General features: G+C 47.9%; 1 protein-coding gene and 1 long non-coding RNA gene across 3 annotated transcripts; one reads left to right on the top strand and one right to left on the bottom strand.

The window, feature by feature from the left end:
- The first annotated feature begins 633 nt into the window (after nucleotides 1-633).
- LOC101829291 (cytochrome P450 4F5) lies at nucleotides 634-19,409 on the top strand. Of its 2 annotated transcripts, XM_005083389.4 has the most exons (13): nucleotides 650-1,028; nucleotides 1,383-1,581; nucleotides 4,912-5,056; nucleotides 6,702-6,755; nucleotides 6,847-6,974; nucleotides 8,347-8,468; nucleotides 9,734-10,004; nucleotides 10,797-10,863; nucleotides 11,079-11,208; nucleotides 14,151-14,284; nucleotides 14,376-14,440; nucleotides 14,592-14,674; nucleotides 14,949-15,204. In XM_005083389.4, the coding sequence occupies exons 2-13, from the start codon at nucleotides 1,384-1,386 to the stop codon at nucleotides 15,124-15,126; spliced, it is 1,575 nt and encodes a 524-aa protein (XP_005083446.1). In that variant the 5' UTR covers nucleotides 650-1,028; nucleotide 1,383; the 3' UTR covers nucleotides 15,127-15,204. The 2 variants fall into 2 exon arrangements, 1 of the variants encoding a protein (XP_005083446.1); XR_005873810.1 differs by lacking the exon at nucleotides 14,949-15,204 and adding an exon at nucleotides 19,358-19,409 and having other exon boundaries at nucleotides 634-1,028; nucleotides 14,151-14,440.
- On the bottom strand, nucleotides 14,255-19,641 carry LOC121136726. The gene is made up of 3 exons (XR_005873811.1): nucleotides 19,479-19,641; nucleotides 14,497-14,547; nucleotides 14,255-14,366 (listed from the first exon to the last, which is right to left on the bottom strand). It is a non-coding gene; the product is annotated as an uncharacterized LOC121136726 (long non-coding RNA).
- Between the last annotated feature and the right edge of the window lie 5,142 nt (nucleotides 19,642-24,783).

Here is a 24,783-nt window from a genome sequence, read left to right as displayed (position 1 = left end):
GTAGAAAGGGGGACAGAACTCTGTGCAAGCCCCCATGGAAAGGGAGTCATGAAGTCACGTTAGTCTGACCTCATCATCATGGACCACTAGGCTCCATTGTCCTTCAGTCTGGCTTTCGGGCCCTGACCTGGCCCATCAGGAGTTGACCGCTGACCTCTTCCCCTTTCTATATATTGACTGTCACCATTCTCTTTACACCCTGTTTCGGAGCCTTGAGCTAGCCTACTCCATTGTTCTTTATACCCTATTTTGGGGGATCTGCTGGAGTTCCTCAAGAACCTAGTTTCCTGTCTAAGAAATAGATTTCAGTGGCTGATAAGTCCAACACAGCAAATCCAGGAGAGTTTCTGGAAAAATAAGTGTGTACCCTTTACTGGTAATGCTAAGCTTCCATGCCGGGACTCCTGGCTGTCTTGCCTGCACACTGTCTGCTTCTGGCCTTTTTCAGTTTGACCCCTCCCCTCCATGTTTCTGTTTTGAGCTCTGACTCCTTAGTCTCCAGGCGTGTTTTCTCAGCTAGGCCAGAGAAGAGAGCAAAACTGGTGGAGGGTCCTGTTGTTTGTAAGGTGTTAATTTGAAGCGGATGGAGGGCATGTTAGCTGCAACAGCCTGAGAACTAGTGTAGGGCTGCTACCTGTTGGAGGCTTGTTTGCGTAAATAAAGAACTAACTAGATGTCCTCTCCCGAGGTCGGGGGCTGTAGGAGTGACGAGAACATAATGACTTTTCCTGGCAAACAGAAGCCCATTCTTCAAGGTTTCTCAGGAATGCTGAGCATTTAAGAGGACAAAGTCCAGCCTGAGCTGAGCCCAGACTGCCATTTCAGGTGTGTGTGTGTGTGTGTGTGTGTGTGTGTGTGTGTGTGTGTGTGTGTGTGTACCCACGTAGGAAGGAAGCAGCCGACCCTGGGAGGGGTTGACTCATTCAGTCCAGCCATCCACACAGCTTCTGTGGGTCAGTCAGAGCGCATAAAGAAGTTCCAGAGGACGGAAGAAGAGGCCCTCTAGCAAAAGTCGCTTCTAAGAGAAGGTACCAGGCTGGGGGCTGGCAGGGAGGGTCCTGGTTCGGGACAAAAACGGCTCTGTCAGAACTTGAGTGGCTCCATGGGGCTAGCTGGGCCAGCAGACCAGTGGTTTCTGGGCAACTGAGCCTGAGCTTCCTGCTGGTCCATTCTAGATGCTAAACAGTTGGCTCTCCATTAGTCCCTCCCCATCTTGTTCTGCCTCCGTTATTTCACTCTCCCAGCAAGGCCCCAAGTCTCCTCCCCCATCCCCGCAGTGCTCCTAATCCAGGGAGCCACAGCTCACAGCTTTGGAGTAATTGTGTAGGGATCTGGTTCTCTCCTGGGCCTGAGAATCTCACCCGTGTTCATCTGCCCCGCAGGATGCAGTCCCTGAGCCTGTCCTGGCTGGGCATGGGCCCAGTGCTGAGCTCCTCATGGCATCTTCTGCTGCTCTTCGGGGCTTCTTGGCTCGTGGCGAGAATTCTGGCCTGGACGTACTCCTTCTATGAGAAATGCGCTCGCCTTAGATGCTTCCCTCAGGCCCCTAAGCGGAACTGGTTTTTGGGTCACCTGGGCACGGTGGGCGTGGCAGGAGGATGGGTCGGGTTGGGTGGATATCTGATAATGGACAGACATGATGAACGGGGATCAGGGGTCGGAGGGCAGGAGAAGTCTGGGGTGTAGGAGGGTGGAGAAGTGAGGGAGTCGTTCTCTGGTCACTGACCCAGCACGTCCCAGTCTGGCGCCTCAAACCCCTATGCTCTGAAACCTCCCCCCTCCCCCGCCCCGCTCCAAGCCTGCTTTGCATCACATTCCCACCGGGACTCAAGGTCTGAAGTCTTTGGTCCTCATTTGTGCATGACGGCCCTGCTCCCAGAGTGGCCCGCACAGACAGAGCAGGGACAACCCTGATCCGATCGGTTTCTGCTGTTGGAGTGGAGGTCTCACTGTAGCATGTGCAAAGTCTGGCCCCTCCTTGACGCATCCCTGTTGATCTCAGGCCAGTGTCTGTACCTCTCTGGGCTGCTACTTGCCCAATTGAAAAGAGTTGGTTTCCCTCCCTCCGCCTACAGGGGCTCTGTGGTGCAGAGGAGAGATGTGGGAAGCATCACTCCTCCAACTGCTTGGACCTTGTCCTTCTTGTTTTGTCCTCTGCTCTCAAGGTTTACCAGCTGACTCTAATGTCCATTTTGGGGCAAAGTTGAGGAGCTTTTAGAATTTGTAGTGCCGGAATCTGACACCCCGCGTTTTGTGTGTGCTGGGGACGAGCTATGCCACCAAGTCACAGCACAGAAGGGCAGGTTTCTTTTCTTTTAGGGGCCACTCTGGCCTCTCACCCAGGCCTAAGCTCCTGGGAGAGATGCCGACTCAGCTCCCTCCCACCATGCAGTGTCCCTACCTCCATGCTGTACCGGCTTCCTATTGCTAGGGCTACACCTTGCATTTCGATGGATGTCTCCTGTAAGGCTGTCACCACCAGTGCCATTGCCACCACAGTCCTCTTTCCTTCCACTTCCTGGATCACCTCCTGCCATCACTAGTCCCCGCAGGACCCCCTTCTTCCCTACAACCCAATGGGGCAGCCTCCTCCAGTCCCCTCCCATCACCACATTAGCTCAGACCCATCAGCACGTAAGGTCTGAAATTCTTGCCAATTACGCTTTTGTTGCTGGACTTACTTCCCTGCCAGGTTCCTCAGCTGCCTTGCCCCAAATACGCACACAGACACTATATCAATTATTAAACTGTTTGTCAATGGCTAGGGCTTCTTATTGGCCAGCTCTGTCTTAATTATTGACCCATAACCACAAATCTATGTATTTCTACATGACCTTATCTTACCAGAGGACTCCTGGCACATCCTATCTTCCCTGTTCCTCCATGGCATCTCCTGGTGGAGCCTCTCTGCTTACCTTTCCCAGAATTCTCCTCATCTCCTAGTTCTGCCTATCTTCCTGCCTCTGTTGGCCAAACAGTGTTTTATTCATTAACCAATGAGAGGAACACATATACAGAAGGACATCACCCATCAGATTTGGTTTCATAGACATTTGGAAAATCTTCACGTTCGATGAACTCACCCACCCATGTTTTCTGATGTGTTTTTCACAGGTGACATATTCACTCCCATCCATTTGCCTCCAATATGATTCCTTCCGTATGAAACCTCCCTACTGCTTGCTCTGCAATCCCACGAGTTATTTCCATCCTCTTCCTGCTTTCTTCTGCCTGCTCCTTGTTCCATCAACCTGTGATTGCCAGGCCACTGAATCCGCACCCCACCTCATCCATGATGTCCCCTTCTTTCCAGGGAGATTGTCACAGGTTTCAGGATGACATCCTCACTTGTATCCCCCAGCTCGCTGTCATCTTTTTGTGTGTACTGCTGGCTCCACCTTCTCCTGACATCACACGGTTCCCCTACCATCCTCCTCTCATTCCTTTCTGCACCCTCGCCCCAAGCTGCCTTTGTAACCCAGGGTCCAGCTCCTGAGCTGCCCATCACTCCCTTCCTTAGATGACTTCCAAGTTCACATCTCCCCTGAGCAGAGAACCAAGATTTAGGAAACCTCCAAGATTCTTTGCTGTGAAACTGGGGAGATGCCTTCCCAGAGCTGGTGTTAGTGGACTGTGCTGTGGTCCAGGGACAAGTGAGAGAGAGAGAGTTGGGTGGAATGAAATTAGCTATGAGTTCACTCCTAATGGGAAGGATGGAGAAAGTGGGGAGGGAGGGAGTAAAAATAAAGATGGATTGGAAGCTGGAGATGAGAAGCATCATAGGGGAAGAATCCTGTAGGGACAAAGGGAGATACAAGAACACAGACATGAACACACACACACACACACACACACACACACACACACACACACACACACACTCCCCGAGAGAGACAGACAGATAGACAGATACAGAGAGAGCAGAGACAGAGAGAAAGAAAGAGGAGGGAAGGGCATGTTCTCATTTGTTTCTCCATTGCTGACCATGACCAAAAGCAACATGGGGAGGGAAGGGTTTATATCATCTTACATTGTGAAGGGAGGTGAGGGCAGGAACGGAAGCAGAGCCATGGAGGGATGCTGCTTACTGGCTTGTTCCCTAGACTCATGTTTAGCTGCCTTTCTTACACCCCCCCCCACCACCTACCCAGTATTGCAACACACAGAAGGCCGGGGCCTCCCAGATCAATCATTAATAAAGAGAATGCCTGCAGACTTGCTAGAGGTCAGTCTGTTAGAGGTGATTTCTCAATTGATGTTATCTTTTCCCAGATGACTCTGGCTTGTGTCAAGTTGACAAAACTAACTAGCACAGACAGTGAGAAGATGAAAAAAATGGAGAGAAAAATAAATAGTAATTATAGTAAAGAAAAATACACAGATATATTTAGATTTAGCTAATAATTTTCTCCTTTGTTACACACCAATCTTTCTATGTCACCTACTTATACGACCCATCATGTATCTGTTTATATCATCTTTCTATCTATCTGTCTATCTGTCTGTCTGTCTCTCTCTCTCTCTATCTATCTATTTCTCTATCTCCTATCTACCTGCTTATCTACTATCATTCCTGGTTCATATATATATTAATCTATACACTTGTGTATCATTTAGTCCATGTATGTATGCAGTATGTATGTATGTATGTATTCATCCATCCATCCATCCATCCATTATCCATACTTAGATCACAAGACAGAGAGATGAGGAGAGTGATACATTCGAGAGAAGTATTGTAGATAGAAGTATGGCTATACTAAGAGATACATATAGTGAACTCCAGTTGACTTGGCAAGAACCAAAGATGAATAATCCAAATAGGAGGGTTATAAGGGTGGGGTGTGGTGGGCACAGAGAAGGAGCATCTATACACCTGCCAGGACTAGCCTCAGCTTTCTTCATCCTCAGATCCAGAACAACGAGGAAGGCATGCGGATGGTGACTGAAATGGGCAAGACCTTCCGAGATGTCCAACTCTGTTGGCTAGGTCCCGTTATCCCTGTGTTAAAGCTTGTTGACCCTGCATTCATCGCCCCACTGCTCCAGGCTCCAGGTAACTCTCCTAGGATCCCAATCCTTGGCCTCTTCTCTGTTTCTTATCCAAGTCCTTCCTATCTCTTGATTGACTATGCTGAGTAGCAGATGGGGCCAGATCCAACAGCAGTCATGCCTCTGCAGCTAACCTGCTGAGTGACTTTGGATAAGGTCCTGAGTCTCCCTTGTTGCTGAGATCTGTTTGAGCTGTGAGGGATGGATACTCAACCCAGTATGGTTCAACCCAAGAAAGAGAATCATCATCTGAGCTCCTGGGGACATAGCTCAGTGGTAGAACACTTGTGTACCAAGAACAAAGCCTTAGGTTCCATCCCTAGAACTAGAAAGGACACTCTCTTTTATGAATGTTTACGAGAGTACATATGTGTATGTGGGTGCACATGTATATATGTGCGTATGCATGTGTGCATGTATGTGGAGGACAAAGGACACCCTTCTTGTCATTTCTAGAGCCACTGTCAATCTTGTCCCTCACCGGCTGGAGCTCACCAGTAAGCCCTGGGGATCCTCCTTGTCTGTTCCTCCAGCAGTGGTATCACCCTGCTGGCATTTTAGCATGGGTTCCTGGGATGAGACTTTGGTTCTTGATCCTTGCAAAGCAAGTACTTTACTGACTGAGCTATCTCCTTGTCCACAAGAGTTATGTCCACCAGAGGAATCTTTAGGTACAGTGGAGTCCAGTTACCATACAGTACAATGAGGAATCTTCATCTTCCAGGTCTATTTTCCTCTTTGGGGACCTTATATTCTTGCTGGGAATGATGGCTTCTAGTCATTCAACCACCAGGGAAAATTCTGTGATTTTAGAAAAAGTTATAGATAATCCACTCTGTTCCCTCTGCTGCAATCAATGAGTCTTGGCTGCCCCAGCCACCTTAGATGGAACTCAATGCTGGAGATGGTTTGGAGAGAGATGGTGTGAAGAGCACTTCAGGGAAAGATCCGCTGGCATCCAGATGGGTCAGCTGGGTCTGGCTGGTCCGGGGCTGCCTGATGGTTGGAGAGGGCAGAGGCAACTCTTCCATTGGGCATATGGCTCTGAGAATAGGGGCGCCCTTAATTCTGAACACCTAATGCGTAGTGTGGCATAGAGGAGAGAAGTAGAGGGGTCTGGGACATATCTAGGTCACATTTGGGACTCGAGAGGGACCGTATTTAAATGCCAATCTGGGATTATCTGAAGGGCACAATTAGGTCATGCCAGATTGTTACACACCAGTGTTGTGTTGTGACATTTCAGGGGATACCATGTGTGTTGGGTTCATGTCAGGTCATGATAGCATGTGCCCCTGTCATAGATACCAGGATGTGTCAGGCCCTGTCAGAGAGCTGCAACTGACAGCGTGCCCTAGGCCTTTGCAAAGCCTGTAGAGTGCTGGATGTGCTCAGATGTGGAAGACACAGGGGATCGTGTAGCAGCCGTGTCAAGGCGTGCTGGGGTGTGTTGTTCCCAGTCAGGCTGACCTTTGCTCTCTCTGCTGCTAGTGTCTGATCTGGTTTTGTCTCACCTCTGTCCCCTTCCCTGTTCCCTTCCTACCTTCCTGTGTTTGGAGGGGAAGTGGGCAGCCTCAGGAGCCCCTACCCCACCCCACAGTCCACTTTTTACCCTCTCCGTGACCCCTGATTGTCCTTCTTCACGGCAGCTTTGGTGGCCCCCAAGGACATGACTTTCTTAGGCTTTCTGAAGCCCTGGCTGGGTGAGTACCTCAAGGAGAGGGTCAGGGGACACCTGGGGCCAGGGTCAGAGGAAGGTTCCACCTTTGCCCACTGCCATGGCTATCCTCCCAGGGGATGGGCTCTTCCTGAGTTCAGGTGACAAATGGAGTCGCCATCGTCGTCTGCTGACTCCTGCCTTTCACTTCGACATCCTGAAGCCCTATGTGAAGATTTTTAACAAGAGTGTGAACATCATGCATGTGAGTTCCTCAAACTCAGGCTCCCATGTAGAACACCGCAGAGAAGGGAGTGACTTCAGATAGATATAGTCTGAATGTGTTTTTCTGCTGCGTGTCTTGGGGACATCAGTTTTCCTTTCCAAGCCTCAGTTTCCCCATCTTTAAAATGAGAATAACAATCTGCACATAAAAGGTGACCAGAGTAACACCCTGAAGTCATACTCCTAGCAGGTAGTCAGGGTTCACAGAAGACCAATATCTACTTTCTCTTACAGAAGTTCTGGAAAGCCAATATGTTAATGTTGAGTATCGAATAGTAGGTCTTTTTTACTTAGTATATCAATTTTGGTTCACTGGCCTTAAGCTGAGCATGGTGTGGTTGTATTCCCAGCACTGGGAAGACTGAGGCAGAAGCATTGTGAGTTCAGGGTCAGCCAAGTCTTGAATACAGTGCATTTCCAGCTAGCTAGCTAGTCTAGCATGTGTGAGGCCCTGGTTTCTGTCAGCAGCATTGAGAAAAAAGTACTTTAACTGGTCTTGGTAAGGCAGCCCGGCATTCCCTCCACCCCTTCCCATTCTTAAGGAATTGTTGCTTTGCTGAAATGGAGACACGGGTTCCAAGCCAGGGACGGAAGAATGCATAGTGGCTTTCCAAGCTACATTTCATCACCAGCAGCATAGCCGGTTTCATAACGCTCTTGAGGCAAGAATAAGTTCCCCATTCAGTTCAGATTGAAGACCCAGGGAGATGGGTCCCATCTCCCAATGGAACTACTCTCCAGATGTCATTGCAAAGGGTGATGATAGAGAAATTATGAGTACTAGGACCATTTCTATAGTCACTTACCAGTGTGCTAATGACGGCGATAATTACTGCTAACACGTAATGAGCACCTCCTGTATGCCAGTTCTGTGATCTATGTTGTCTGCTGTAATTTCTGCACTGCCCTGAGATGGAGGTGACCATGACAGTTACATTATGGATGATGAATCTGAGGGTCATGGAGGTCAGGGAGAGCACCCAAGTTCACCAGTCATAAGAGGGCATGAGTGGTAGAGCAGACATTGAGGTAAGGCTTGTGGGTCAATAGATAAGTTCACGTCGAAGGCTTGGTTGTGAGTAATTGGAGAGGGCAGTAGCCATGACCAAGGGCACACAGAAGGTGGAGGGGTTAACTGGAAGCTCTTGGCTTCCAACCTTGCGCCTTCATTTCCTACAGTCTTACCTTCTGTTCCTGTCGGAGTCTGACTTCTCTGAGGTCAGGTAGAACCTGAGGCAGAGGACCAAGAGGCTGGTCCTAGCAGACAGGTCTATTGTGATGTTTTGGCTTGGGCAGGGGTTCAAGGAGCCAAGGCTCAGTCAGCCCCATTGCCTGTCCCCTTTTCTGGTCAGGACAAGTGGCAGCGCCTGGCCTCGGAAGGCAGCGCCCGTCTGGAAATGTTTGAGAACGTCAGCCTCATGACCCTGGACAGCCTGCAGAAATGCCTCTTTGGATTTGACAGCAACTGTCATGAGTGAGTCCCTGTCCTGAGCCAGAGAGATCAAGAGAGAAGGTTGGGGAGGAGGGACTGGCAAGAGGAAGCAGGGGGACTCCCTGAAGGAGGTGGGTAAGAACTGCCATAGAAGGACAGGGGAGGGAGAGAGAGAGAGAGAGAGAGAGAGAGAGAGAGAGAGAGAGAGAGAGAGAGAGAGAGAGAGAGAGAGAGAGAGAGAGAGAGAGAGAGAGAGGTCCTTCCAGAGTTTCAATTATTTGGGTAAAGGAAAGACTTCAGATGAGTGGTACTCGAAACAGGCAATGGAGGGGTACCTCAGAAACAAGGTCGGAGGATTGTCTGATTTGTTTTTGTGACAAGAAGTCTAAGAAAAGCATGTTAAGAAGGAAAGACATATTTTGTCCAATGGTTTCAGTCCATCTTGGTGGGGAATGAGAGGGCAAAGAAGCTCCCAACCCCACGATGGCTGAGAAGTACAAAGAGAACATGTCTGTGCCAGTGAATTTCCTCCTTCTGCTGTTCTCAAACAGTGGTTTCAGGCTGTCCACACTGAGAGTAGGTTTTCACCTCCCCTCTAGAAACACCCCCACACATTCAGATGTGTGTTTTGACTAATCTTGGAGATGCCTCTCAAACTTACATGTATTACCGAGGTAACCATCACAGACAGTTCGAAACCTTTCCTTTCCAAGCCTTCTCCTCCCTCAAACTTTCTCCTCAGCCAATCTTTCCTTACCTTTTGCTTTCTTGACCTCATCTCAGTCTGTATTTGGTCTGGCCTGGAACTCACTATGTAGATTAGATTGGCCTTGAGCTCTGATCCTTCTGCATCCTCTTCCTGTGTGCTGGGATCACAGCCAGGAGCCACCGTTTCCAGATAGTGGCCAGATCTTAAAGCTGTCGCCTAGGCAGAAGGGTGTGAACTCCATCCTGTGTTTCCCGGGTCGTAGGAGAAGGAGTCTGTACAGGGGTGGGATGGGGTGGTCCTAGGCACAGTGAACGTGGGCAATCTAATCAATGGAGGAGCTTCAATAGAGATACGAGGTCCAAGGAAGCAGGAGAGGAGGGTCACAAGAAACCAAGGGAGGAGAGCAGGGGTGGATGCTGAGTGAATGCGAAGAGGAAATGATGCCCGTATGTGCCCTGGATTCCTGAGGCAGGAGCTACTTGTGGGGAGCTTTGTGGATGCCCTTTTCAGGGTGGATCCTGGTCCTGAGACTCTGGCTGGAGCTTCTCTGGGACTCTGTGTGTGATAAGTTGCTTCCTCTCTGTGGCCTGCCCTGTAGGTCTCCCAGTGAATACATTGCTGCCATCTTGGAGCTCAGTGCCCTGGTAGCAAAAAAGTACCAGCAGGTCTTCCTGTATGTGGACTTCCTGTACTACCTCACTGCTGATGGACGGCGCTTCCGCAAGGCCTGTGACCTGGTGCATGACTTCACGGATGCTGTCATCAGGGAGAGACGCCGTACCCTCTCTAGCCAAAGTGTTGATGAACTTGTGAAGTCCAAGGCTAAGTCCAAGACTTTGGACTTCATCGATGTGCTCTTGTTGGCCAAGGTGGGTTTATGTGGGCTACAGGCAGGTGAATGTTCACTGTTAGAAAATCTTGAATTTGATCAAAAGGATACTGAAGAGCCTTCAATGGTACTTTGAAACAAAGGACAAGTTACAAAGAAGGTCAACAGAGATGCTTCAGTTGAACACTGTGTGGAAGGAGAAAACAGCAGCAGGAAACTTTTTAAAAACGTTTTTATTCTTTGGCTCTTTTTTGGTGGGCCCTCCACCTAGATTCTAAATAAATCACATGGAGTCTTATTATTACTTATAAATGCTCAGCCTTAGCTTGATTTATTTCTAGCCAGCTTTTCTTAAACTATTCTGTCTACCTCTTGCTTTTAGCTTTCTCTATTTCTGTATATCTTTCTTTACTTCTTACTCCATGACTTGCTGGGTAGCTGGCCCCTGATGTCCTCCTATTTATTCCTTCTGCCTGGCAGCCTAATCCGTCCCTCTCCTGCCTAGCTATTGGCAATCCAGCTCTTTTTTTAGAGTAATCAGGTGTTTTAGGCAGGCAAAGTAACACAGCTTCACAGAGTTAAACAAATGCAACGTAAAAGAATGAAACACATCTTTACATCATTAAAAAATATTCCACAGCATAAATGAATATAACATATCTTAAAATAATATTTCAAACAGGAAAACAAGGAGCAAAGTGTTGGGCAGGCTCTGTGGAGACATGGCGGGGTCTTGTGACTATAATGACTATAATGGCTGCCAGAGCTGTGTCAGATCAGGCTCAGCAGCCCTCAGACATGGCCAGTGTTGAGGGTCTTGTTTTGTTCTCAGGATGAACATGGAAAGGAGCTGTCAGATGAGGACATCCGGGCAGAGGCTGACACCTTCATGTTTGGAGGTGAGGGTCCCCATACAACCACAGAGGAGTCAATTCAGGGGCCTCATGGAGAATCTGCTTCAAGCCTAGATACAGCTCACCTGGCTCCTTTCACCCATTATCTGTGTCTACTCATCCATCCCTTCCTATCCTCCTGGGGCCTTTTATACATGAGCATTGCCCACCCTGTGGTGCTGAGGTGACCAGAGATCTAGGTTTGCCTGTCTTTCCCTCAGGCCATGACACCACAGCCAGTGGACTCTCCTGGACGCTGTACAACCTGGCAAGGCACCCGGAATACCAGGAGCGCTGCCGGCAGGAGGTGCGGGAGCTGCTGAGGGACCGAGAGCCTCAGGAGATTGAGTGGTGAGCTCAGGTCCTGTGGTCTCTGTTGCTGTTGTTACAGCTGTGAGTTGCCATGCTGGGTGCTACAGGGTGGCCTGGAAGTTAGTAACTTAATGCCTTCGCATTCAGGGATTGCAGGCCCATATTGGAGACCTCTCCATCCAATTTATTAATTAATTAGCTTGCATACAGTGTGTTAAGGTTCATTATGGCATTTAAAACCTAATTTGTTTTTCTTGGTTCTCATCCCCATGTCTAACATCTTCTCTATGACTTTGTTTACCCTTTTCCCTCCCACCCTTGCCTCTGTCCTTATTTTATGGCATCTCTCTCTCTACCTCTCTCTTAAACATCTTGTATTTGACCCTTTTGAAACTCTAGAATATATCCTTTGGGTCACATGTCATTTGCTTGTTAATTTGCAGCAATTCCGTGTGTGTGTGTGTGTGTGTGTGTGTGTGTGTGTGTGTGTGTGTATAAGTCAGTGATTGTCGATATCACTGGATCTCTCATCTGAATTCTAACTTGGTTCATAGTCTCATTTATTTCTTCTTTATTTGTTCTAACATTTTCTTCTCTTAGACGTTTAAACATCCTTACTGCTAGGTCATAAAGATATTGCTTCCGCTGTGCCTGTTGGGAAGGGGTTAGGTTAGCAGAGTCTTAGTAGGCTGGTAGAGTTGCATTTCTTTTCTGTACGGGGCACACCGTGTTACAGGTCGGAAGGAATGTGCTCCATGGCTCAAAATAACCTGAAGAAAGGATTTTTGAATATACTCACCACAAAGAAATGACAAGTGTTTGAAGTGACCGATTTCCTAGCTGGCTTTAAAAGTTTAGTGTTTTAGATGTAGGGAGAAAAACCTGACCTATATTTGGAGGAGACAAGCATTTTTATTTCCTGTTTTGAGACAGCTTCTCACGAAGGTACTGGTGGCTTCTAATCTGCCGTGTGGCTGAAGCTGTCCTTGACTATTCTGAGCCTCCGGCCTCCACCTCCTAAGAGCTGCAGTTCCACACCTGGCTGATGCAGTGCTTTTTGTTTGCTTATTTCTAGTTTTTTAAAAAGTCTCTTCATCTAATCTGTGTATCCGCATCCAAGCAATGTGTGTACTGTCTTCAGCAGATGCCATATCTTCAGGTATCCATGTGCCCACCTTACTCTGGAATCCACATGTCTCTTTTCATGTTCTTGCTGTGCAGTAGCATCGTTTTGAAACTTATTCTCATCTTTACTACTATGGTTTTGTAATAGGTTTTAGTAAATGGTAGGTGGGAGTCTCTAAAAAATTTTTTTTGTAGACAGAGTAACACTCTATAGCCCTAGCTGTCCTGCAACTTATTATTTAGATCAGGGTGGCCTCCAATTCAGAAATCCACCTTCCTCTGGCTCTCTTTTATTTTCAGATTGACTTTTTTGTACACTTTAACTCTCCCGATTAGAATAAGATTTTCAGGTGGGGACGCAGTTCAGTTGTGTGTACTTGCCTAGTGTGCAAGTTCTGAGGTGCCCAGTGATGGAAAAAAAAGAATCATCTCATTCTTACAATACAGAAAGAAAGAAAAGATAAAATATCAAAGTAGGGAGGCATTCATCAAGAAGGGGAAGAGGACAAAAGAGAGCAACAGAGGGTGAACATGACCAAAACACACTTCTATGAAAATGTCAACAAATAAATTTAAAAAAGAAAACAACTCTGGCAAGAGTTTGATTGGGTGATAGTGAAAATGTTGATTACTTAGAAAACCTGACACATTTATAGTAATAGATCACTCTCGCCTCGAATATGGAGTGCATCTATGTATTCAAGGCATCTTACAACATGTCTCAGGGTTCTGTTGCTGAGAAGAGACACAGTGACCAAGACAACATATAGAAGAAAGCATTTACCTGGGCTTGCTTAAAGCTTCAGAGGGTGTGAGTCTGTTATCATTATGGTGGGAACATGTTGGCGGGCAGATAACTAGCTGAGAGCTTACAGGCCGCAGGCAGAGAGGGAGAGAGGGAGAGGGAGAGACAGACTGGGACTGATGCGGGTGAGCTTTTGAAGCCTCAGAGCTCATTCTCACTGACACACCTCCTTCAACAAGGCCACACCTCCTAATGCTTCTCAGACACTTCACCAACTGGGGACTAAGAAAACAAATATATGTTTGAGCCTGTGGGGGCCGTTCTTATTCATACTACAGCATAGCACCTTATGGATATTTTTCTTTTAAAATTTAAATTACGCTTATTTATTTGTGTGTGTGCGCGCATGCGCGCGTGCATGCGTGTGTGTGCATGTATGTCTGCACACATATGTGGCAGATAGCTAGGCTGCAGTCAGTTCACCATATGTGTCCTGGGATTGACTTTATGTAACCATACTTGGTTGCGGGTGCCTTTGCCATCTGAGCTGTCTCAGAAGCCCATGAGTATTTATTTCTGCTTTTGTTATTGCATAATATAATTTTTTAAATGAGCATTTCCTGTAGCCTAGGCTGACCTTTAACTCCTGATCCTCCTGCCTCTACTTTCTGAGGCTGAGTACCTTCTCATCCAAGTCACTGAGTACAATTTTTAAAGCTTTTTCATTTTGAATGCATTGAAGCATTTAAGGATATCTTTGGAGGGGCGTGTTTCCCTATAAGCATTTCTAATAGCAGGGCAAGTGTTCTTCTGGTATTTTTGTGATTTTCGTTTTTAAGGCCTAATCTTCAATCGAGAACCATCCTTAGTAGCTGATCTCTGTAATCTCAGATTTGAAAGGTAGAAGCAGGAGGATCAGGAGTTCAATGCCATTCTCCATTGCTTGAGACTTTATTTAACAGTCAAAACAACAAGCAAACATCGTTGATTCATCTGGAGTGCAGTTGTTTGAAGGGTTGGAGAAGGTGAAGATGGTTAGTATCCCTGGACGGTAGGGAGGCTCAGTGGGGCTCTGGTTTCCCTCCTGGATAACTGTGTGGCTGTTCCTCAGGGACGACCTGGCCCGGCTGCCCTTCCTCACCATGTGCATCAAGGAGAGTCTGCGGCTGCATCCTCCGGTCACAGACCTGGTCCGGAGCTGCATCCAGGACATTGTGTTGCCTGATGGTCGAGTCATTCCCAGAGGTGCCCACACAAGCTGGGAGGAGGCCCCTGGTAGAATGATGGTCCTTAGAAGTAGCGCAGACCTGGTACTGACTGTCTGTTTCTATAAAAGGCAGCGCATGTGTCATCAGCATTTTCGGAGTGCATCACAATCCTTCAGTCTGGCCAGACCCTGAGGTGAGGCTCCTCCCTTCATCTTCAGGACTTGGGAACGGGGCAGGGCACGGTCCTACCTGGAACCTAGAGGCTGTCATTCTCTAGTCTCCTCTTCTGTCTTTGCTGAGCTGGAGAGACACAACCCATCAGCTTAGTCTTGCTTGGCACACAGGTCTACGACCCCTTCCGCTTTGACCCAGAAAACCCCCAGAAGAGGTCACCTCTGGCTTTTATTCCCTTTTCTGCCGGGCCCAGGTGAGGCGATAGGTCTTGGGGTGAAGGGGTGGAGTCTGGGAATCGCCGGGTTGTGGGTGTCCTTCCTGTCCCCTGCACAGGGTATACCAAAGCTCACCAGAGCTTGGGGTTGACCGCTTTGTGCTCAGAGCCCCGTACAATCGGTGTCCCAGGTGTGTCACTGTCCCTCCTGTCCTTCATGCTGACCAGGCGTGGTGGCGACCCGGTCAGACTGGGTCCGAGGCCTACTGTCTGGGTCCCGGCGCAGTCAGAGTCCCCGCCCCGCCATCCGCAGGAACTGCATAGGACAGACTTTCGCCATGACTGAGATGAAGGTGGCCCTGGCACTGACACTGCTGCGCTTCCGCGTCCTGCCCGACGACAAGGAGCCCCGCAGGCAGCCGGAGCTGATCCTGCGCGCGGAGGGCGGGCTGTGGCTGCGGGTGGAACCGCTGAGCACCGGGACACAGTGACCCTGCTAGCCTAGGACCTCCTCACCCATCCCCCCACCTACCTGTGTGGATCCCTGAAATAGAGTCTCACGAGTGTCAGCAGTGGGTCTACAGGAACGCAGAGATCCTGCTGGTGTGTTGCGGGGGGGGGCTGGCTTGATCCAGTCCCCCTCTGCTCTTGTTCACCGTTAGCCTTCTAGGCTGCTAAGAGTTCTCTAGCTCAAGCATGGGGTTTTATTGAAAGTAATTTTTGTTTAACTCTTTGACAATTCCGCACGTGTTTATAATGTATTTTGATCACATTCACCTCTATTTTCCTCTCTTACCCTCCTCTTGGTCTCCCACTCTGGACCCCTTCCCAGCCATTCCTTCCTATCATGTCTGGTAGCATCAAACCTGCAACACCAGCACTCAGGAGACAGAGCCTGAGAATCTGAAAACGAAGCAGTCATCTACTTTCATATGCATGGCTAAAAAAACAAAAAACCCACACATATAAACCCCCCACGTATACATATACAAATAAACAAAACACATATAAAACACACACACATACAAGGGGGTGGGAGGGAGACATGGTCTCCATGCAGTCCTGGTTGTCCCAGAGGTCCCTATGTAGACTATGCTGGTCTTGAACTCAGAGATCCCCCTCCTCTGCCTCCTGAGTGCTGGATTAAGGGTGGGGGCCACCTGGTTCCTGTTTTGTTATTGCTCCTCCTCCCTCCAGCCGCCACACCCCCTTCTTGTTTTCCTCTCTTCATTTTCCTCTCCATCCTCCTTCTTTGTCACTGAGTTTATTACAGAGTTGTTTGCATGCATGCGTCATGGGCAACTTGTCAGCAGCTACACTCCTGAGGAGGAATGGTGGCCAGTCTAGGCATAGCCATCAGCTGTCACCTGCTCCTCAGCTAGGAGTGGGACCTTGTGTGCCCTGCCCTGCCCATGATGGGTGTTCATAAGCAGGTGACCACAGCTGCAGTGAGTTCATCGGTATTATGACATTTTATGTCTGGAAGACAGGCTTTCCCAGCACTGGACCCCATCCTTCATCTCTAAATTCTGCCTCCTCTTCCTTGACGCTCTCTGAGCCTCAGGAGTGGGATGTCACTGTCCCGCTTAGGGCTGAACACTCAACAGTAGCTTATTACTAGCATTTTGACTAGTCATAGGTAACAGCTGCTCACAGCAAAAAGATGTTTCTCCTGCCAAGGTTGAGAGTAGCACTACTCTATAGGTACAGACGTAAGTATTTTGGAGGCAGTTTGACAGCACACTCATTAATCAAAACAATGGTCCCTGTGGCCCATGATCTTTCTACTCATGTGGTTTGACCGGGTTTACATCACCAGGTATGAATTCTCCTGTGGAACCAGCTTCAAATCCAAGAAAGTATTTAGTTACTATCAAAACATTCACACCGCTATGACATTAATCCACGTAACTTGCCCAGAAAGTCAGTGCCATAGCATCCAGTGATAGGTAAGTCCATTCCTAGCTGTTTGCCTCATACTCTCTGGAAGCTAGCCAGAATGGAAGAAGTTTCCAGGTCAGTTCTAGCTTGACTTCTCCGTGTCTTACAACAAAAGTATGTTGTATAATCAGCAATGAGGTGTTGCTGGATTCTGCCACCCCCCAGGTCCCACCACCCTTCTAAGCCCCAAATAAACACACAGATACTATATTAAACTGTTGGCCGATGACTAGGGATTCTTATTGGCTAGCTCTGTCTTAATTATTAACCCATTTCTATTAATCTAAGTATTTCCATGTGGTCTTATCTTACCGGAGAAGGGTCCAGACCTGTTACTCTTTTGTGGTCTACATAGTGACTCCTTCTGGTGGGCTCTCCTGCCTACCTTTCCCAGAATTCTCCTCATTTCTTAGTCCCACCTATCTTCCTGCCCTATTGGCCAAACAGTGTTTTATTCATCAACCAATAAGAAAAACATATATACAGAAGGACATCCCCCATCAATGAGGTCTTACCCAATAGTTCTGTTGGGAAACTAAGATTAATATGAATAGAGCTTGTATTGTGTTGGGGGCTTGTGGAGCATCCCTGACCAATAATCAAACATAGATTGTCCTGTAGGAGATAAAAGCAATTGTAGGTGTCTGAGGGAGGGGTCAGGTCCATGGCAGGTCTGAAGCTCTACTCTGTATTGTAAGGACTGCTATCAAATGTTTTACATGTCCATCATCATTTTGCTTGTGTCCATTGTAATCACCCATGCTTACTTTCCTGGCCAAGGTCACCTGGTATGTCTGTGATGAATGTAACCAGGCCAGTTAAAGGGTCCATGGTAAAACTTAAACTATGGCAATTTTATTGAGAGCAATCAGACTTTATCAGAAACAGAACATAATGGCAATTGCCAAGATATAGTTGTAGTTGCCAGGATACAATGAAGCTTGCAAGCTATACTGAATATACAAGATTAATGTCTAAGACCAATTGTCCTGTTAAGCGTCCATGTTCCTTGACTACTAAGGGACCATACAGAGAAACACAAAGTAGTCTGAGTACTCTACTGCATCGTGGGTGCACCAGTCTCTCAGGAACTGGAAGGCACACTGTGCCCTGGGAGTCATGGACCTGAACCTGAGACACCTATGACACTTGTCTCATAGGGCAGCTGGGCCAGGCCAACTCCATGGTTCTCTACGATCCAACATGAGTGATTCTCCTTCCTCAGTCATGATTATAGCAATGGGCTCTTATATTAGGTCTTTCGTGTCATATCTAAAGGGATATTTGTAGAGTTGAAGGACAGTTTCTCAGGAGACCGGAGTCTTGGAGCCCTTGAGGATGATGGTAAATGATGCTCATGACTTGTGATCGCCAAGGTCACTGAGGCGGCTTAGGTTTAGAGTGAGGTCACACTAGCAGGCTCATCCACCTCCTTCCATTAAAGTTCCCACCTATGCAGGGGATCTCACCCCTTTCCCTTCCCTGTCGTCTCTGGGCTTTTATTAGTCTACTCTCCTCATGAGACTATTAAAACAGACTTTCAGACATAGGATGCAATGTACCAGACTTTCTTTTAGGCCATCAACCAGCTCCCAATCAGTTCCCAAACAATGACACAGAGACTTACTATTAGTTTTGAATGCTTGGCCTAGCTTAGGCTGACTTCTGGCTAGCTCCTTCAGCTTAAATTAACCTGTTTCTCTTTATCTACCTTTTGCCTCCAGACTTTTACTTTTCTTTCCTTCTGTATATCTTACTTTTGCTGCTTCTCGTGCCTGGCTGGTGGCTGCTTGGCTTCTTGCCTGGGGTATGTCCCTCTCTTTCAGCCTCATTGTCGTCTTCATTCTTCTTGTTCTTATCAAGTCTAGATTTCTCCTCCTGTTTATTCTCTCTGCCTATAAGTCCTGCCTAGCAATTGGACATTTGGCTCTTACTTAGACAAATCAGGTGCCTTAGGCTGGGGAGGTGAAACAGTAACACATCTTTACATAGTTAACAAATGCAGCATAAACAAAAGTAACACACCTTTTCACAGTTAAAGTCATATTATGTAGCATAAACAAAAGCAACACATCTTTGCCTAGTTAAAATAACATTTGACAACAACACAGGAAGATCAAGTCAAGGTCAGTTTCAGCTATATAATGAATTACAGACAAACCTGGAATACTTGAAAAGTATGTCTCAAAAAATAAATAGATTAAAAATAGTTTCTCATTTTTCTGTCTTGATAAATGGCTTTTAAAAAATATGCTTTTTTTTGTCTAGTTGCCCATTTAGATAGATTGCTTGTGTGTGTGTGTGTGTGTGTGTGTGAGCATATGCACACACACGTGGATTGAAGAATGTGCCAGTGTGAACAGAGGCCAGAAGAAGATGTCTTGTGTCCTTTATTACTCTCTGCTGAGTCCTTTGGGGAGGAGTGTCTCTGAATCTTGGGCTCCCATCTTCTTGGCTAAGTTAGAAACCATGGAGCCCCAGCAATCCTCTTGTGTCCACTCCCCTTAGAGCTGGGATTACAGACGTGTGTGTGTGTGTGTGTGTGTGTGTGTGTGTGTGTGTGTGTGTGTGTGTGTGTGAGACGCTTAGCTTTTTATGTGCCTTCTGGGATCCAAATTCTATTCCTCGTGATTGTGTAACAAGAACTCCTAACTGCTCACCTGTCTAGCAGTCCCTTGTCGTTGAGCTATTTTGTCAATTTAGGTTTGGAGTCCAGGGTCTGTCACATGCTGCCTGAGCTCTCCCATAGCTTCATGCCCCAATAACTCTGCTCTCTTTCAGGAACCAGCTCTACTCTGTGCGAAAAGCCCTCCACGCATACACCACTTCACACACATTGCCAGGCCTCAGGGGCTTTCTGGAAGTCTGGTGCGAGCCTCCAAGTCCCTCGTCTCTCTCACACCTTTCATGCTTGAAGACCCAGTACCACTAGATGCTGCTGCTGCTGCTTAAATGGCCGTCTTCTAGCTCATTTCCCAAGAAAATCCAATTTCCCTCTGAGTCCTTGTGAACTCTGCCTTCATGGTGACCATTTCTCTCAGCATCGGGTGCCCCGGACACCAGTCAGAATGTCTCATTCAGATGTGTTTACAGTAATCTAGAAGTTTGTACCACAGAATTCCAAACACTCCCACGTTCTTTTAGTAAATCTGCCAAGTTCCTCCTACCCGCACAGCCAGATTATCACACCCATGACCTCCCCCGTTATACAAACTTTCTGAATTGAAGGGACTCCAGGCCACTTGCGCATGTGGCTCCGGCAAGCCTTGGCCTTTTCCCCATTCCCTCAGCCTTGCTAAAACAGATGACATTCTTAAAGCTAGCCACCAAGTCTATTCCCTTGTTTGGCCACATCTTCCTCCTGAGGCTGACTGACAAAGCCTGGCAATCAGAAGCCCCTTTTTTGGGTCACCTAATTAACATGTCCAATTAAAACCCTTATCCTATCATGAGATTTTCCCTTTACCTTTATAACCTGCTATTTTCCCATGTACAAGTCTGTCTCCCCTCTCCCTAGAGGCAGTCCTTTGTTCCTCCAGGACAAATGCCCCTACCCCGTTCCCTTAGTCCCCTTCTCCCTTGTCCCCTTGTCCTTTGCGACACACCCTAGCCCATTCTAACACAAGCCTCCCTTTTTCTCTTCTCAAGAATGACACCTGCAAGGTCGTTGCTGCTGTTTCCAGCTGCTGTTGCTGTTACTTTGCTTACCCGCTTAATAAAGGGTCTCTCTGTGAAAACAGGTGTTTGGTGCGGCTTGTGCCTCATCCGGGGTCTGGGAGGAAGCCCCTGCTGTGTGGGAGTCCCCTTCATGCACTAGCTACCTATCCCTTCTCAGTGATAGTGTTATGCCAAGTTCTTGAGACCCCCAAAAGACCCCCAAGGAGCCGACTCACTGATACAAATGCATAAGGTTCAATGTTAAGCTACAAGCCTCGGCAGGGACCCTGTCCAGCAAACTGGGGCAGCAGCTGCAGGAAAAGGGTCCCTGGGCTCAGTTGCAAGGGGCTTATAAAGGACAAAAAACTCAAGCAGGGTGGTTCATGCCGTGGCTGTTCAGGATGGTGACCTTTGGACTCACTGACTGGTGTCTAGGGGAATGTCAAAATTGTTACTAACAGTTGCCCACAAGGACATTTGTGATGAGCAGATATTATTTACCAGAATTGGTTATTGTTTAGACTTTTTGGACTGGGGCAGGCACAGTTTGGGTTCTCCTTGGAACTGTTTATGGTTCCTTGGCTGGAGCTGAGTCAGCCTTGTGTCACGCAGGGAATTTCTCATGGTGGCTTTTTCTTAGGATGGAGTTAACTCCATCCTCTCCAGTCTACCTTGCTCTCTCGATAGCTGGAAGAAGTAAGCTAAGAAAGGAAGGGATTCTTTTGGCTCATGGTGATGGGCCCAGTTCATCACGGTGGGAAAGTCATGATGGCAAGAGCATGAGGCAGCGGTCACATGATATCTTAAGTCAGGAAGCAAAGAGTTTGTGTGTGGTATTCAGCTCATTTCCTTTTTGTTTTTAAGACAGAGTTTCTCTGGATTGCTTTGACTGTCCTGGAAGCACTTGCCTCTGCCTCCTAAGCTGTTGGGATTAAAGCCACTGCCCAGCTCTCATTTCCTTATTTTCATTTAGCCAGGGAACACAATCCTAGTGATGAAGTTACCCTTTTCCAGAGTGGGGCTTTCATCCTGTCTGAAAGACTCTCATGGGCACCCCCAGAAATCAGCTTCCATAGTGACTCTAGGTCCAGTGAAGATGACAGTGTTGATTAACCATCATATCAGAGTCTATGTAATTTATCTGAAAGTTAAGTTTCGTTATTATGTCATGCATTTATCTTATCATGTGTAGCCCAGGTTGACCTTGGTTCATATTCCTCTTACGTCAATCTCCAGAATGGCCTGATTATAGGTGCAATCCTTGGTTAATTTTAGCTTGGCAGGTTTATTTTTAGAAACTGGGGTTGGGAAGACCAAAGTCTATATGGCCCCAGACACCTGGTGGGACTTCAGACAGATGCTGAAGCTGTGTATGCAGAGCAGACTCCCTCCTGTCTGTGAAAGTCGTGTTTGTTCTCAGGCTGGCATCAGGCCAAGGATTCACAATGTCGTATCCTGAGGAGGTCGTCAGTTCACTGTGCTCTCGACTCCAGCAGCTGTCTGAGTTCCTGTGCTCTTGAGAGAGAGGCACAGTAGAAGATAAAGCCGTCAAGAGTTTAGCCAGAGCAAGGAAGGAAGCAAGAATATACTCCTTAAAAAGGAGCCTGTGGAGGGCCCTACATAAGCATAGCATAACAGAAGCCATCTTAATATTCATACTGTACTCTTAGAGACTAACACTTAGTTAAGTTTCTGTTTCTCTGTGCCTGCTTATCTTCCTGTACAGCATATTTTCAAGGCCTGCAGTCCAGGCTCTCCCACCCTTCTGCCTCCTGGCCTGCAGTCCAGACTCCCCCAGCTGTAGACTTGTGTCCTTGGAACATACCCTGCCAAGGAGAACTTTTGCTCCCCCGCCCTTCTGCTACCTGCCCTACTTAAGCCCTGTTGGTACTTTCAATAAACGAGACTTGATCAGAATCCTATCTTGTCTCCTTCTCTCACATCTCTTGTCCCCCCATTCTCACTCCCTCCCCTAGGGTCCCTGCTGACTGACCCCGTGGGCTGGGGCAGGAGCCGTCCAGGACAAGAGATATGGCTCAGTGGTTAAGAGCACTGCACATTTTTCCAGGCTCAATTCCCAGCATCCACATGGTGGCTCAAGACTCTGTAACTCCAGTCCCACGGGCCCTTACACCTTCTTCTCTGGGAATCTTCTGGAATTAGGCATGCATGTTGTACATAGACATATATGCAGACATATAACTCAAATAAGTAAAATAAAATAAAAGGTAAAAAGGCTAGGTCAAGCTGGCCAGCCACGGCCTCAGCCCCGACAAGTGTGGGTCTTATACTGCTGTGCTCCCTGTAGTCTCCTTCCTCGTGTCTCCTCCAGTGTGGACTTTTCTAGAAAAGATGGGTGTTTCCCTCGGGTGTCTATTTCATCCAGAATTCATTCTATAATTAGCTGTGTAATTGCAAGAATTTGCATATGCTTTTAAGTGAAGCTGAAAAGTTCACTAGGGGAAAGGGAGAGAACCCTGAAAAATATCCTGGGGAGGAAGGAAGTCAAGAAGTTGTTTTATTCTGATCTCCCTATTGTTAGTATTTGGGCATCTGACAGGACGTGCCCTCAGCTGCAGCCACTGAGAGCACCTCCTGTGCACATTCACTATGTTCCCTTTTAAAAGGGCCCTGCCCACCTCCTCTCTCTCTCTCTCCCTCTCTCCCTCTCCCTCCCTCTCTCTCTCTCTCTCTCTCTCTCTCTCTCTCTCTCTCTCTCTCTCTCTCTCTCTCTCTCTCTCTCTCTCTCTCCTCTTCTGCCTGTCTCCCTGCCTCTCTCTTCTCTTCTGATGCTCCTGCTCCCAGAGGTCAGTCTCCCCTCTCTCCTCCCCCCATTTTTCCATTCACTTTCCTCCAATAAAAACCCCTCCACCATAAGAGAGACACACATGGTCCCCAGAGAAGGGGAAAGGAACAAGATCTCTTGAGCAAATTGGGAACATAGGGAGAGGGGGGAGGGATCAGAAAGATTAAGTTGAGGGAAGAACAGAGGAGAGCAAGAAAAGACATACCTTAATAGAGGGAGCCTTTATAGGTTCAAAGAGAAATCTGGCACTAGGGAAATGTCCAGGGATCCACAAGGATGACCCCAACTAACAATCTAAGCAATAGTGGAGAGGCTACCTTAAATGCCCTTCCCCTGTGATGAGATTGATGACTACCTTAAATGCCATCCTAGAGCCTTCACCTAGTAGCTGATGGAAGCAGAAACAGAGATCCACAGCTAAGCAGTGAGCCTGGAATCCAGTTGTAGAGAGGGAGGGGTGATGAGCAAAGGGGTCAAGACCATGCTGGGGAAACACACAGAAACAGCTGACCCAAGCAAGTGGGAGCTCACAGACTCCAGTCTGACAGCTGGGGAACCTGCATAGGACCAAACTAGGCCCTCTGAATGTGGGTGTCAGTTAGGGGGCCAGGGAAGTCTATGGGGCCTCTGGCAGTGGAACCAGTATTTATCCCTAGTGCTCGAATGGACTTTGGGAGCCCACTCCCCATGGAGGGACAATCTCTCAGTCTAGATACATGGGGGAGGACCTAGGCCCTGCCCCAGATGATATGACAGACTTTGATGATCCCCCATGGGAGGCCTCCCCACCTCCCTCCCCCCCCTAGGAGTGGATGGGGGTAGTGGGGGGCATGGGAGGATGGGAGGGGAAGGAACTGGGATTGATATGTAAAATAAGATTGTTTTTAATTTAAATAAAAAAAACAGAAAAAAAAAACCCTCCCTCCAAGCTCTGTTGCATGGTGTCTTTCCCTCACGGGCCTCTTTTTTAAATTACACCTATCATAGACCACTAAGTCTCTACTGGCCCTCATTTCTAGTTTTGGGGGCCCTGAGCTGACCCATCTGGATTTGCCCACTGATCTCATCGTCTGTGTCAACCGCCAATCAACTGCCTTTCCACCCTGTTTCAAGACTCTGGGCTTGTTTTTATTGGCCAGCCTTTGAGATGGCCCACACAACATTCTTTAAGTCTTGGCTCTGGGGACCTATTGGTCCCTCCTATTTGCATAACAAATGGGGAGCATGGCCATGGGTGAGTTCAGTGACTGCTAAGTCCAAGACATGACAATCTAGGACAGTTTCTAGGGGTGATGCCCCTTCCACGGGCGGGAGGATGGTTCACTGTATGCCTGCTCTTTCTGTACCACCTCGGCTCAAAGCCTCCTTCAGTCTGACTCCTTTCACCCTGAAGTATGATCCTTCAGCCTCCAGTGTGCTTTCCCAGCTGGTACTTCCCTCTCTTCCGTTAGCCAGGGCTGGATTCCCTGTTTTAGTATGGAATGCTTCTTTCCACCCAGGGGCTGGGCTGCTGGAGGACAGGACTTAGCTCTACCTGACAGTGCATCTGGTGAGCAGAGGCTTTCCAGAGCCAGTCCTGCCCTTATGTGGTGAGAAGTACTGCGTGTTGTATCCCCACCAGCCAGAAGCGGAGAGAACCTGGAGAGATGGCTTGGGACTGTCCTGTCCTGAACCAGGTCTCCTGGCAGCTGAACTTCCTCCTGCACACTTTAATCTGAAGGCCAACCGTTGGCCTTGGAAGGGC

The sequence above is a fragment of the Mesocricetus auratus genome, unplaced genomic scaffold, assembly GCF_017639785.1.
Source record: "Mesocricetus auratus isolate SY011 unplaced genomic scaffold, BCM_Maur_2.0 Super-Scaffold_100676, whole genome shotgun sequence".
Classification (NCBI taxonomy): domain Eukaryota; kingdom Metazoa; phylum Chordata; class Mammalia; order Rodentia; family Cricetidae; genus Mesocricetus; species Mesocricetus auratus.
This window is presented reverse-complemented; position numbering and strand designations above follow the sequence as displayed.